Raw genomic sequence first — 15,057 nt, forward strand, 5'->3', positions numbered from 1 at the left:
GATTTCCAGATCACAGGAGAATAAGAGCATTTATGTGAGAGGCACTTTGCTATTCAATCAAACCTGAAGGAAGAAAAAGTGAATTGAAGAAGACTGCTTCCTCTTTAGGGATGGCCTTTTGAAATGAGTAAGTCTGTGCCTGTTTACTTCATACTGAAGTAAAAGGAGAATGTCTCAACTGCAGTATGAGGAAGGAGCACTAGCAAGTTTTAAATTAGGACATGAAGGACGTGAAGAGGAATTGAGATCTGACCATTTAAATATTGCAAGGAGCTACTAATTAGAGTCTACACTAAACCTGACACAAAACAAAAGCAAGAATTGAAAATAAACATACACGCGAATGAATAAATCCAAGAAAATTAAGTGCATTTTAGACAAAAGGATATACTTTTATTCATATCAAAGCAGTATGCATTTTCTAAGAAAAATCTATATCAATAGTGAATATAAATCAGCCTACATTTAGGCACTGCTTTGCATACTGTGACTTGAATGTGTATGACACAAGTTTCTGATAAAACAATATAATATATAATCATTACTCCATGTTTTTCGGCCAACATTCATATAATGATGCACATCATACTAGACATTATGAATTTATGTACATAATTATTCTTCCAAAGGCACCTTATATTATAATTATTGATATAATATCATAACCATGTTATAAAAGACTGAGCTCAATGAGTCTCCCAGCAAAGACAGCCAATGTTCCAATTATACACACTGCCATGAAGACACAGAGCAAAATGTGGTCCAGAACCATCGCAACAAACTTCCACTCATCACAGGCCTACAGAGAGAGAGAGAGAGAGAGAGAGAGAGAGAGAGATACTGTGAGACAGAGACAGATATGTAATAACGATAAAGACTGATAAAGAATCAAAGTAATATTGAACACTTTATCACACTTTATGGTCTTACATTGTTGGACTCCTCATCTGATTTCATGGTTTCTGCGATGTATTTGACTCCTTCTATAGCACTGCGTACATCTGGGTTTTTGGTTATGGGTGATTGGAAGGGCACAGCAGTGGGCATCGGCTTCCCTGAGATATCAGAGATGTCCAGATCAGGGGTGAAAATGTTTTTAGTGCGTTTTTCCACGCTGGGCCTCTTCATAGCGGAGAAGAACATCCAATTGGGGATGGTTTCAATAAAAATCTAGATCCGGCAGAAGAAGAAGTGATAAAAGTTAAGTAATGAATTCTGTTTAATACATTATAGTGTTTTCACTTTTTAATTTTTATTTTTTACTGCGTTTAGTTGTTTACATATACCTAAATCCTGCTATGGTGTAACTATAGTTTCCATCACAAATTTTTTTCTTTGCTTATAGAAGATGAGTGGATATTTGCCTACAGCAAATGTTACTGTAGCAGACTGTGGTAGATCCATTTTCCTTCCTAGCAGATGTCTCTGAATGATAACACAGGTAAACTTTGTTATATTTTTTCTGAAAACTGTAGGCTTAGCCTGGATTAAATAGGAAAGATGAGTCATGAAGCCAAGCTAACTTGAAACTAGCTAGTTTAGTCCAATTTTCCAAGCTGACATAGGTTAGATATATACAGTAGCTGAGATATATAATAATACTGACTCTGTAATTGTGTTGTAATGTATCCCTTCTTGTGGTAGTGATAACTAGTGGTGATAACTGCCATTGTGACAACCTGAGAGAAACTTTTCCATTTTTAAAGGTTTAAATGTCATGTTTGTCATTTATGATTAGTTATAACTTTCCTGTATTCTCTATTCTTAGGCATTTCATTTGTGTTCTACACGGATGGATATTTTAATAATCTCAAAATGTTGTTTTGTATTCATCCACCTTGCAATTACTAACTAACAGGGTTTTTTTCTTTCTTTTTTTTTTTTTTTTTCTTTTTTTCTCTCTGCACAGCAAAGGAGGAAGCTTGGGTTAGTAATAATTTCAAATGCAGCTTTCCAGAAATATGTCTTAATAGTAGCTGCCATTTGATCCTGATAATCAAAATGTCTAATACCTTTGGAAGTGTATTCAGTGTTTGATAAAGTAGATTAGGTAAAGTCTGTTTGTTGGTCTATCTCAGACAGGGATAACACACTGATTGAATCACTAGGCGGCAGCACTGGGTAAGACAACGTACATAACAACAATTCCATGATGTAAATAGGAACATACCTCAGGTTGTGTATCTTACAATTATTGTAATATTGTACACTGTACACTCTTAAAAATAAATTGCACCAGAAAATTGCATGATGCCATAGAAGAATTAGCCTATTTTAGTTCCTCTAACGTATTATTTTCTCAGAGATCCATGCGACATAACTGCCAGTGTGACAACCTGAGAGAAATGTTTAAATTTTTTAAATGTTTAGAAGTCATATTTGTCCTTTATGATTAATTATAACTTTCCTGTATTCTGTATTCTACATGGCTGAATATTTTAATAATCTCAAAATGTTTTTTGTTTTCCATCTACCATCTGTGTGTGTGTGTGTGTGTGTGGTTTTTTTAAATATTGTTATCAAAATCAACCTTTTGCAAAACTATTTAATTTATTACTGAATAGTAATTATACTTTTTGACTGGTAACTTGAATGCTTTCCTCCAATCCTTCATGACTTAAACACGTCAGCCTATAAATACTGTCTACGTGGATGTGTTCTGTGGTGAATTCAGAATAAAATGCGTTAAGACTCCAAAATATTACTGTACGCACATAAATAATGTCCTTAATATTTGAATAGTTGTATTATGGTTGAAGGGGGTCTGTGAATTTTAGAGATATAGGGATGCTTGGCTGCAGCGAAAAAGACCCCTGCCCTAAAGAACCTCTTGCTCCATAATGCCTTAATCATTTTTGTTGTCGCCTGCATAATTATCTGCATAATGGTAATATTTATGTTGGGAATTTTTGATTTGCTTTGGCTAATGATTCAGCAGTAAAATAATTCTTCTTGCGCCTCACTCTAAATGACCTTTCCTCTCACCTTTATTTTTAAGAATATATGGTGAATGCATGAAATGTCAGGATGGCAAGGGACTAGAAGAATATAGACTCAGGTCTTCATTTAAATCTCATATGTATAGAAATATATGTGTAATACATTAGAGTAGTAAAAACGTCACAGAGGAGAAGTAACATAAGCACACACAATTATATTCTGCTTTGCTTCTCGTACCCACCTTGCGAACCCAGGCAGGCATGGTGTGTGTGCTAGGTGAGCGGTGGTGTGTGTTGATGACAATGACAGTGATGATGATAGAGGCAATGACGAAGATCATGGTGAAGAGCATGTATTTCCCAATGAGAGGAACAGCGCTTGAGGTAGAAGGGATGAGCTCCACGATCACCAGCAAGAACACAGTCAGAGACAACAGGACAGAGATACTGAGGGTCATCTTCTCACCTACACACATATATACAAATCATTTGCTGCCTTTAATGAACAGTTTTCACCACTCGTGATGTCATGTCAGATAGAGAAACACAGCTATTCAGCTCAGCATAGTTTTCAGCTGTCTTGGTCATCAATATGACCAGCAGAGTGGCCATCAGTCAGGCTAAATATACACAAGTGGCTTCTAAACTCCAGTGGTGCCTCGCAGTGGTCTATTTATAATCTTTTAATGTGTTTGCACAATATACTAAGCTTCAAGGTCACGGTGAAGGCCAGTGGGCAGTTGGCAGAGGCTTTACAGTGCTATGGATATATACAAAGCTGTTGACTGAAACACATTTATGTAGGGAGATATTGCAATGCAAAAATAAAGACAGGTCAAAAGAAAACTAACAAACACTTAAATGTGTTATCATGCCAATGGTGTATGTTTGGGTGCACATAAAAGTGAGAAAGAAAGAGTAGCACTATACATGTATATAATCGCTCTAATCCATTCCTGTCTCAATTGGCTGGCTGATACACATCCATTACTTTAAATAAACCTAATAATCCAGGTCTGTGCATGTTGTTAGGATAGTAACATGCTGACAATCTGTGAAATATACTAGGAGACACTCCTTCAGCTGAACCTGTTTTGTGACTGTAACTCTTTATCTCTCCAACTGTTGTCACATCTGAAGCCACATTGCAACCCCACCCCGACATTTGCCCACTCTCAGTCACATGCCTGCTACACTCACCAGTTTTCTGTTAACCCTCATTTACTTCTATGTACCGTTGTGATGCTTTGCCATTCCAGCGTGCAGTCATGAGTTGTTTCCTGATTTTTACTTTTCGCCTCTGCAGTTTTTTGATTTTGATTTGAATGCCCTGCATTTGCCTGATGTTTGACTTCTTGCTTGTTTTTGCCCCCGAGTTTGTCTACTGATTTGGATCGTTAATAACATATATGCTATACTACTTGACCTGTCTTCAAATGCTCTTCAAAACTCAGCTTATTATTCAGTTATGCATCTTAACATCTATGAATTATTGAGTGACTGCAGGGAAACTAATAAGAAAGGTATGCAGCCATAAATATTGAGGAATGTAAGTGTGCAGGAGCCGATGAGTCCTGGGAGTTCAGTCAGGGGTTCATTTCCACTCTGGTCAGCTCTTTAGGATTCTCCAAGCATGAGCTATTACACAGAAAGGACTGTGTGCTGATTATGGAGATTGCACTATTGCCTTTATCATGGTCCACTGAACAAGGAGACTGCTACTTAAGCTGATGAATCAACACTGACACTAACGTGTGTGTGTGTGTGTGTTGTGACCTTTTGGTGACTGTTCCAGCCAAAGACACTAAAACACTTATTCATATCACTAATCAGAAACATCTCTAAAATAAACCCACATAACAATGCATAACCATACAACCATGCGTAAAAATTACGGCAGATGGAGCACCAAGAAAAATTAGGATCACACTACTGATTATTAACTCAAGCTTCATCAGATCATCTACCAAATTAAGAGCCCTTATCTCACTCAGGCATCTAGAAGAGCACTTCTGAAATCATGAGACTGAGCGTGATGTGTGATGTATAATACATTAGAGCAGAGTCAGACTGGGAGACATGATGAGACACAGAGCATCGCTTCTACATACACACACATCTCATATATACATCAATGACAGACATCTGATGCTGGCTGTTTGTGTCAGTCACACATGCAATTAAATTCATTCAGTCAACCCTGTATTCCTCCAACCACCCAGCATCTTCTTTGAACCAGTGCCTGTTCTGTTTACTCATCCACCCACCCAACCTTGTGTTAGAAGCAAGTTCATACCTGAGTCTGTGGGCAGGTAGAAGACCAGGCCAGTCAGGAAAGAGAAAAGGATGCATGGGATGATCACGTTGACAATAAAGTAGAGCGGCAGTCTCAGCAAGAGGAAATGGTAGGTGATATCCAGGTATGGAGTGTCTTGGCAACAGGCATAATAAACCCAGTGCTTCCAGCTCCTGTAGTCCTTCATCACCCACTCACCACTCTCCATAAAGTTACTCAGGTCTGGCCGATCGCTGTCCTAAGACACAGAGAAGACGATCGATCTAATTCGACGCTCCACAGTCAAGGTAATTCAGTTTATGAGGGAGTGAACTGACATGGTGTGAATAGATCAGAATTTGATCAACTGAGATGTAATTAAGGTTGACTTAGCTGAAGTTTCAATCAATAACATAAATTGTCATTAGAATTCAGAATGATTCAATCAGATCATATCTTTATACAATAGCTGATACATGCAATTGTAAAATTAGACCTTACAACTGATAAAATCAGCTATTGTACAAAATCTGTATTTACATGTTTTATATACTTCCAGTAAATGTCTGTCCACAGTGTTGACTTATTTTACATCAGTACATCATAAGTCACACAACTTGGCATTAAAATACTCCAAGTGGTTCTTCACTGTCAAAAATTATATATTGTATTTTTTCAATATCTTAATGTTTTACACATGCAAGTGCAAGCCACCCTAACTCCACTCCAAGAACACTGAAATGTTTCCTCCTTAAACCACAATAAATTAAGCAAATGAATGATCTGCACTTGCAAATTATCAGTAAGATATTATGTGATGTTATTACAGGGTTGATGACGACAAGATTTCCATCAAATGTCCATGTTCCGAGTTTCATGCTGCAGTTCTGTAAGTCAAAGGGGAAGTGAAGCACAATGATCTCGCAGTAGCTCTTAAAGATGGCGGGCGGGTTCCAGGTGATCATTCCTGTATATTCTAGCAGAACTTTGGTCTCATGCACAATGGCAAAGTCACCGTCAGCACTATGGAGGTACAAAAAGAGTGAAAGAAACACCATTAACAATCTAGAGTAATAATTTAGAGAAAGAAATATACACCAAGAGGCTGTAGAGATAAACATTACTCAGTATAGTGACAAGGTGTGAGGTTCAATACTTTCTTTACAAAGCAGATCCAAAATTAATCTCTAAGACTGTTGCTGGGAAATAGTAGGCAGAAGAACGAGATTAGAGAAAAATGAGAAGTGAATGATAACAGAAGAGGATATGGTTAACAGATGTAGCTCTGCCTTGAGCCATCACAATCACGTGCATGCCAGGCAACCAGCACTGCGATTAACACAGGTCTCACACACACACACACACACACACACACACACACACACACACACACACACACACGTCCACAGCTGTTTCTCTCAGAAAAAATAAACTGCTGTGTGTGTGTGTGTGTGTGTGTGTGTGGTGTGTTATATGCAGTGTGTAGTATAAAGGATAATCCTACAGAAACTCTCTAACAGCCTGATGGTACTCTTAGCCCCTGACTTATTTGTACTACCATGAGCATGTTTTTGATGGAGACAAAAGCACTTCTGTAGGTTCTTCTAAAGAAAAGTGTCTGCTAAATCTTGTAAATGTCAGTGTAAACATCTAGATTTCGTCTGATACTATATGAGAGGCCCATACAGTACATCAAACACAGACTGCATGTAAACAAACACATCCACAAACCTACACCAGAGGAATAATCATGGCGCTCAGACTCACACAGCCTGCTCATTTTACATACATGTGTTCAAATAAAGATGACTAAAATTAAACAGATCTAATATCCTACTTGTTATAGAGAACAAGGTCAGGTCTCCAAATGTCAGTGCAGGGAACTCGGATCTTTTTTATTCCTCCGTACTCCTCTGGGTTCCACTGCAGGTTCACATCTTTCCATTGCTAAAGAAAAGTGAGAGGATTGTTTAATCATCATGAACAACACACACACAAATCGTTGAAACTTCGGAAGAGATCATTTCTATTAATTGTGACCTCCTTAGTAAATAGAAAATGATTCAAATCAAAACACAGGTACCTGTTTTAGACGTACGTTGGTTGTGACAATTTGGTTTACCTCATCCTGTCAGAGAAAAGTCAGAATGTTTACTGTTTATTTCCACATATCCGCTTGAACAGCAGGTTTATATGGTGGACATTTAAAATACCAGCTATTGTGTATTCTGAAATTTCATAATGGTACGATAAATAATAAAACTGTATAGGAAATTGGAGTAACTGTGTAATTGTGATGATGATGATTCATACCACACTAATAAGTTGGATTAGCTGCAGTCCTACAGTGACCACCACAGCATCTTTAAAGTGATTGACAGGTCTGACCACTTTATTATACCCGGAGAAGAGTTTTTTCACTAGACGAGTCTCATCCTCTGAACAGCACACCAGTCCTGCTCGATACAAAACACACCAACACTATGTAACCTCTGGCTGACACAGTTCTGTTGAAAACAGCATCTATTAAAGAGTGTTATAAGTTTGTCTATGAAAAGTTGTCTGAATCAGGCAACTAACACTAATTCATGGTTTGTGCCACCCCAATTTCTGTAAACATGTTGTGATACATGTGCTATTAAAAGTGCTATACAAAAAAAACTGCAAGTGATGTATTAAAAGAAATATTACTGGGTAAGATTTAGGTAGTGCTAATCTGGACCCTGTAAATAAAGTAAAGTGGAAGCAGAAGTGGAGCTTTAGGGTATGATGGATAATATTCTGGCAGCCTGATTTCTCACGCCGCTGGAGACGAGCCCAAAACAAACGTGTGAAAATTCCATTAGGGCTCGAGTTACCGGAAAAGCTCTCTGCGTTTCCACTGGTATCTCATGTCAGCAATTCCCAGCCTTAATATACCATTAACATTTTTATTTCAATTCTCTGACTAGATCAGGGACAAGTGTGGCATTTAAATAATTGCCTTATGTTTAATATATTGACATAAGGAAATTACTTAAATATTAAGCATGAATTTTTAAATTAGTATTAACTGCATGTCCTTTGATCAAGAGCTCTGTTCATTCATATAAACCAGTCACAACAGTCTGTAGATGTGCAATAATCTCCACGAGAGCAGTAACAAAGTCACTAAGAGTCACTTGGACATCTGAAGCTGTCAATCAAATTAATGTGTCGTGCAGGCTAAAAACAGAATGATACTCCACCTCTCGTACTGCAAACGGACATTACAACTCTTCTTTCACCTCTGAGTTTATAAATTCTTACATTGTAAATACTACAGTTCTGAGTTGATGTAATCTCTGGATTAATTATCATAAATATTTAATAATATATGTATGTAATATAATGATAAATAAAAAAGTGAGGATCAGTTAATATCTACAAATGGATCCTCAAATAAGTTATGTGAAGTATGTGAGTAAAAGGTCAAACTTGTGTAATATGTCTATGTTATCAATTATGTGACAAAATGTTTAGACCACAACTTCCTGTGTCTGGTTATATTCACACAATCACACATTATGCTTTTGATGCATTTCCTTAAATTTGATGGGCTTGGGCTTTCATTAGTCATAAACAAACAACTAGATTAATAACTAAAAATGAGCTTAGAACACACATTAAATTTTCGCAACCATTAAAAAAAATCACCAAATATAAAATCAACCATGCATGTACATTATTGACATCTTAGCATGTTTAATTTTCATTACAATTCAAATTAAATTGCAGATAAACACATGCCAGACTGTACCTGTAGAGACAGAGAGGAGCAGAGAAACCAAATGAAGCCACTTCATGTCACTGGTATTCATATAAAAATGGAAAAACCTGCTCTCTCTTCTCAAAGGAAAGAATAACAAAACGCCAGTTTACAAGCCTCTTTTTTTTAAACATGTATGGTCTGGGCGGTTTAATATTCGAGTCCGGTGCCTGTCTCTCTGTCTCTTCTCGTTTCTCACTGAGCTGTCTGGTCTGCTTTATGCTACTGCAGGGTCAAACTCATCCACCCTGTAGCACATGAAACCAGAGACAAATACCTCTAATCCGTCTCACATATAACACATACTGTATATGCATATGTATGTAAGCTGAATGCAATAATAAAGTGACATTTAAACACAGAAAAAAACCTTCTTCACTCTTAAATACACTTGGTTATTTGAGCTTTCTAAAATAGAGAGGAAAAAAATAAACTAAAACACTAAAGCTATGATTTAGAAATGGCTGCCTTTGGGAAAATAATTTGTAATAATATTTTTTGAAATTTGTCTTTTTTTAAACTTAAATTTGTGAAAAGATGCAAAATTTAAAGTTAGGGTTAGGGCCAGGCTTAGTGTTTGTACCTTTTCACACAACGTAATTCAGATTTTATCTAAAATAATTCAACCACATCATTTGTAAATTTGTTAAAAAAAAAAATTGATCAGATATGGTTGAGAATGAGAGAATTGAGAATTATTTCTGCTCTATCAATTCCAGGAGTTGGTGTTGAACTACTGTATAGCAGTATGTTTTAAGCTGTATTAATACTTAAAACTGAGATTTTTTTTTTTTTTTTTTAGCTTTTTTAGAGTCACACTAGAGCCAATGGTCCCAGTCAGCATGAGGTTATTGTATTAGATCATGACCTACTCCATCATTTTCACAAGCTGGTGCTGAGAGGCCACAGCTTTGGATTTGACTTTTCCAGATGGCTGAGCCTGACATCGCTGTGCCTTTTCTCGGTTTCACACCTGCCTCATCCGCAAATTTAATGCCCCATCCCTTCTAACAGTTCTGATGCCTTCTGAAGGATTCAACACACTTTATCTATTCAGTTTGTAGACTATTTTCAAGCAGACACACATTTTCTGTCTCGGGTATGATTGGATGGATTTAATCGCTAGCCCCTTCTGAATCGTCCCTGCCCTTGCTGATCCACAGCCCCTGTCCTGACACAACCTTCCATTCTACAGACAGGAATAATTTCCCCATACAGAGACCCCCTCCATGCTCCAGCAGACTCCATTTCCCCCTGCCTCCCTCCCCCTTCACTACTTTACTCACAGCCCTGCATCATTCATCTTATTTAGAGTCAGAGTGGCAGATCTGGCAACTGCAGAATTAAGAGAGATCAGTATCCCACACACACATAGACACACCGACATAGACACACACACATGACCACCTGAATCTCAGTCCCACATGTGTCTCTCCTGGCAGGATTAAACCCGTTCGCCCTTGACAGAGAGAGCAGAGGTAGAGGAGAGCTCCATTCTGAAAGTCCAGCCATGCCGAGAGTGTGCAGCCGGCACAACTAAACACTCGCCCAGACACACTGAACCCATCCACTGCTGCCCGAGTCCCAATCCTGCTCTATCTCAGCTTGATGCAGGATAGTCACTGTAGAGCTTGGTCCAAACACAGACACTCTAACATAACTTTTGCTGATGTCTCCAAACCTCCAATACATGCCATCCTGACACTTTTCCACCTCTCTGCTAGGAAAAGCACCAGCATGGACTTCCTGCATCACTCAGAGAAGAACATTCACATATGGCAAAATGAATTGTTTTCCCCCAGAACAATAGTCATGGAGGAGATAGAGATTGTTTAATGATTATTAAATGATTACTGAATGAATATACAGCTAATACAATCAACATTTAAACCTATCACTTTGTGTCTAGGACACTGAAATCACATATTTTATAAAACACCAAGAATTTATCCCAGCATTAGAGCCCTTGTGGCTATGTAAAACCAATTATAGTTTTATGTAATTACATTGTAATACTTCCCCTGTGCTGAGAAATGAAGGGAACCCCATTTCCTCAAAATTCACTTACAATGAAATTCTATGCAATACACTTATTACTGGAAAATGCTTTCATGAATTTCATGAAAGGTATTTGCTAATTAAGTGCTAAATCTTTTGTAAGTCGATCTGGATAAGGGCGTCTGCCAAATGCCATAAATGTAAATGTAAATCTGTATAATTTGGTCTTTCAGACTGGCGTGCCATCCGGAGTGTATTCCCGCCTCTTGCCCAGTGTTCCCGGGATAGACTCTGTATCCACCACCACCACCACGACCAGGATGAAGTGCTTACTGAAGATGAACGATGATGATGATGATGATGATATTCGAGCATTGGAAATTTGGATAAAACTACATGCTTTTGGTAAGACTTTCTCTCATGTCTTCTCTAAGATCTTTGCTGTTACTGTTGCAATTTTGAACTTAAATTATATGGTGATGCATTTTAAAACCTTTATTGACAGATTTCAACAAAGGTCCTTACACTTCCATTACAAGGGAGTTTTAAATGAGTAGGTTTTCAGTTCCTTTCTCAGTGCAGTAAAAATGCTAATGATTAAATGGATAGAGATTAGGGAGAAAAATGCTGAGATATTCCGTTAATAAATAATGGAAGAACATGGAGCATTTGAGGTCAGGGATGCATTATGCAAGGGTCTTTTAGCTCTTCAGCTCTTTTGAATCTTTCAGTCCACATTAGTATTTCAGCATACTATAGCGCAGCTCTCTGCACATAGAAATTCCATATGTACTTGACACAGAAAGGTCAGTTACACCAGCCGTCACACACAGTATTCCAATTCATTAGTGTGAAAGGCACAGTAGACCCGTAATTAATTTGGTGTGTTATTAGATGTGTGTGGATGAGTGTTCAGTCACCGTGGCATTAACACAGCGGCAGGCTGGATGAAATGGGCTTTTAGCTTTGCCACCCTGTTGTATTAACACAGATGGATTACTGATGCACAATAACAATAAATCATTCTCTCAAAAATGAGACTGCTGTGATTTTTTTCCCCCCATAAGCTTCAGCCTTCACTCAGGAGTCAATGGAGTGCAGCAGAAAGCTCCAGGGGGCATATTAACACAGAATGAAGAGGAAACTAGAAAATCAAAAACAATGTCAGTGGTTGTCAAGGTGCTGAGGATAGGGATTGTATTATGACTGATATTTAATTACTATCCCGACATTATTTGTTAAAAACATTTTTTGATTCCTTTCTATGGTGTTGGTTAAGAAATCTCAACTAATACACACACAGCTTAAGACATCTGATATATATTGACTTGTTCTTTCGGAATCTAAATAATATAATGTATGAGGTTTGACTTTGTGCAATCACCGTGTAAACTTGTTAATTCAGAAACGGTCAGAGAGAAAATAACATTCATATCGATCAGTCTCAGAGTTTCAGGGAGAAAATAACAGACAGCATCAGCATCAGACCTCACAGAGTGGCAGACAGAATGAATGGACACGAAGCCAGTAATAAGGGAACAGGTCAGGGCTCGTAACGCTTCATGGCTTTTAATAACCTAACCTAGACTGCTGCTTTTATGGGTAACTGACAGAACAATGTGGAGCAATTTAATGAGATTTTATAGAAAATTAACAGCCTCCAACATGGAAATGAATAAATGTGTGTCTTCTCCCTAACCCAGAATCACAATATTCACAATCAGGTCACAGTCTGGGACCACTGATAAGGAATTTCCTTGGGAATGTCCACACTCAGCAAAATATGCATTATAATAGCAGAGAAGCATGATGTTTGAAAACAGACCAACACTGACTGAGTGTGAAAAGTCATTACAGTATTTTGGATGCTGCAGGCAGGGCAACCCATCATCAGTAATTAAAAATGAAACATGTGAATCTTCCCTCCTGCGTTTTTTTCCCCTCACTGCAGTGATTTGGGGGATGGATGCTGCCTGAGGTGTTGTTGCTCCTATGCTAATCAGTGTGATTGACGCCAGGCCGTAGGGTTTACTGGATCAAGGCACAAAGATCGTCAAATGTCACTGTAAACATGCAAACATCATACATATGTACAAGACCTTTCATCGAGGTCATCATTTCTGAAAGCTAATCATGGCCTGTCCGTAGATTTAAAAAAATGCACCCCATACAATATTATGCCATTTTCTGTGAAAAGCTTGCAGAATTAACCCAGCATATTACATGCAAAAAAAAAAAAAAAAAAGAAAAAGAAGAATAAAATCCAAACTCCATATTTCTAAAAGTGACGTTTAATAAATTAATCCATGAACAAATCAAATACAAAAACATTACAACCAGAAACACCAGCCAGTTCTATTCAGAGTGCAAGAGATTTCTGTAAAGGCCAGACTACTATGACAGACACTGAGTAGTAAACGGATTGGAATATCCTTCATCAGTAGAGCTGAAGAGCCTCTGGAGAGTCATCTGAAGAGGTACTGCATGAAAAAGGCAGATTATAGGCAGAGACAAAGGATCAAAAAAGTCACAGGTTTTTAAAAAATCAATAGTGACACTTTACTTGAAGAGCTATTGATAACTGGTAACATGACATTCATGAGATACTCAGTATAAACAAAAGGAAAAAGTTGAGCTAATATTAATCACTGGTCATACAGAAAATGATGTAAGCAACTCAGCAAGTACAAAATCAAATCTGTTGAATGTAAGAACAACCTAAGACAGCTGGATTTCACCACATTAATACATGCTGTTACTGGTACTATACCTGTTAACTATAAAGCCCACAATGAGTTTACAGAAGTTTCTTGTTTACGACTTAACAATGTTTTCTAAAGCAGCTTTTACTTTGAGCTTTTCAAGTAAAGTGTCACCAAAAATCACCGGGAAAAATCACATTTACAAGTCTCACAAAACACAAAACCCGTTTGGCAAGTAGGAACTAGTGTACATACATGGGACAAATAAAAGTACAGTCACGACGCGTCAGATTTCACGAGCTTCATCACATGCTGCAGCAGGAGGTCGAGGCTAGCTTTTATTCCTCAGTAACCCCTAAACCGTCACAAAATAAACAACACTGGCTCTGCAGAGTCCCGCTGTTCAGTTACCGTAACCCCCGACAAAAATGGGGAGGAAGACATGCAAATGTTAAGGTACGTAATCCACGCCCATTAAACAAGAAAAAATAGAGCGTTAACCAATTAGAACTGGTCCACCAGATGTGGAAAGAATGGACTATTATACAATGGTCCTTCATATTCAGTTTCAAGTCTTTACACAAAAAGAAACACAGCACGAGCTGCAGCCCATGATTTTAAAAAAACAACTGTTCCTTCATATAGGTGGAATGATGGACAGGCTAGAAGAGGATGTCTTCGTTCTTTATCAGAGACTCTACCACCTGCCTCTGGTAGCGAATATCGTTCAGTGCTGTCATGGCGTCGAGGTCGGGCGCACGCATCAGAGTGGGACCAAACACGATCCCCAAATTCTCTGCGTTCATCAGGTTATCCTTCTCATTCTGGGTCACTCTATAAACACACACACCAACATATGATGTGTCAGAATTACTAGCTGGAGCAATATGAAACATTTATATGATAGTTGCATGATTTCACAATGTCACTTTGATAAAGATGATGGCAGGAAATCAAACATAACGGCTTTGTTCCTCACCTTTTTAAGTGACCCATCAGATACCTCAGAGTTTCACAGTGAGCAGGAGGCAGTTGCTTCAGGGCTTCATGAAGCGCCTCGAGACGCTCATCTGGGTCTGTCAGCTCTGAGACCACAAATAAACACAAGCTCTATTACACATTTATACTACAAACAAGTAAATAAGTAAGTAGATGCATACAGACAGAAACAAAACTGAACAAGCTTTCTATGACACCGATAGTTATTAATGAATGTCTCAACTCAGAGGCTGACTGGGAGACACGCTGGCTCTTTATATGATATATAATGTTTTCAAGCCTCTATTTTTTATATTCTATCCAATAGATAAGATATAGACAAATGTGAATTTCTAGCTGAATACAAAGTGATGAGAT

The 15,057-nt window shown here is 37.9% G+C and overlaps 2 protein-coding genes across 2 annotated transcripts in view; both read right to left on the reverse strand.

The window, feature by feature from the left end:
* Positions 1–367: 367 nt before the first annotated feature.
* On the reverse strand, positions 368–9,262 carry LOC113547453 (acetylcholine receptor subunit alpha). Its single transcript, XM_026947803.3, has 9 exons — positions 8,993–9,262; positions 7,528–7,670; positions 7,298–7,342; positions 7,052–7,161; positions 6,042–6,237; positions 5,236–5,473; positions 3,182–3,405; positions 931–1,170; positions 368–799 (listed from the first exon to the last, which is right to left on the reverse strand). Exons 1-9 carry the CDS (start codon positions 9,051–9,053, stop codon positions 671–673), a joined length of 1,386 nt encoding a protein of 461 aa, XP_026803604.1. The 5' UTR covers positions 9,054–9,262; the 3' UTR covers positions 368–670.
* Positions 9,263–13,274: 4,012 nt separating this feature from the next.
* The window catches only part of chn1 (chimerin 1), a 36,954-nt gene continuing 35,171 nt past the window's right edge, over positions 13,275–15,057 (reverse strand). The window contains exons 12-13 of the mRNA XM_026912706.3: positions 14,681–14,786; positions 13,275–14,535 (exon numbers count right to left, since the gene is read on the reverse strand). Of these exons, the coding sequence (XP_026768507.3) occupies positions 14,364–14,535; positions 14,681–14,786 (278 nt within the window). The 3' untranslated portion in view covers positions 13,275–14,363. The remainder of the gene's footprint in view (positions 14,536–14,680; positions 14,787–15,057) is intronic.

Source organism: Pangasianodon hypophthalmus, chromosome 5 (genome assembly GCF_027358585.1).
Source record: "Pangasianodon hypophthalmus isolate fPanHyp1 chromosome 5, fPanHyp1.pri, whole genome shotgun sequence".
Lineage (NCBI taxonomy): Eukaryota > Metazoa > Chordata > Actinopteri > Siluriformes > Pangasiidae > Pangasianodon > Pangasianodon hypophthalmus.

Coding starts and splice junctions, on each gene's coding strand:
- LOC113547453 (XM_026947803.3), bottom strand. CDS start 9,053: ATGAATACCAGTGACATGAAGTGGCTTCATTTGGTTTCTCTGCTCCTC. Junction 7,162..7,297: donor CCAACGTACGTCTAAAACAG/GTACCTGTGTTT, acceptor ACTTTTCTTTAG/CAATGGAAAGATGTGAACCT. Junction 3,406..5,235: donor CTACCTGCCCACAGACTCAG/GTATGAACTTGC, acceptor ATATGTGTGTAG/GTGAGAAGATGACCCTCAGT.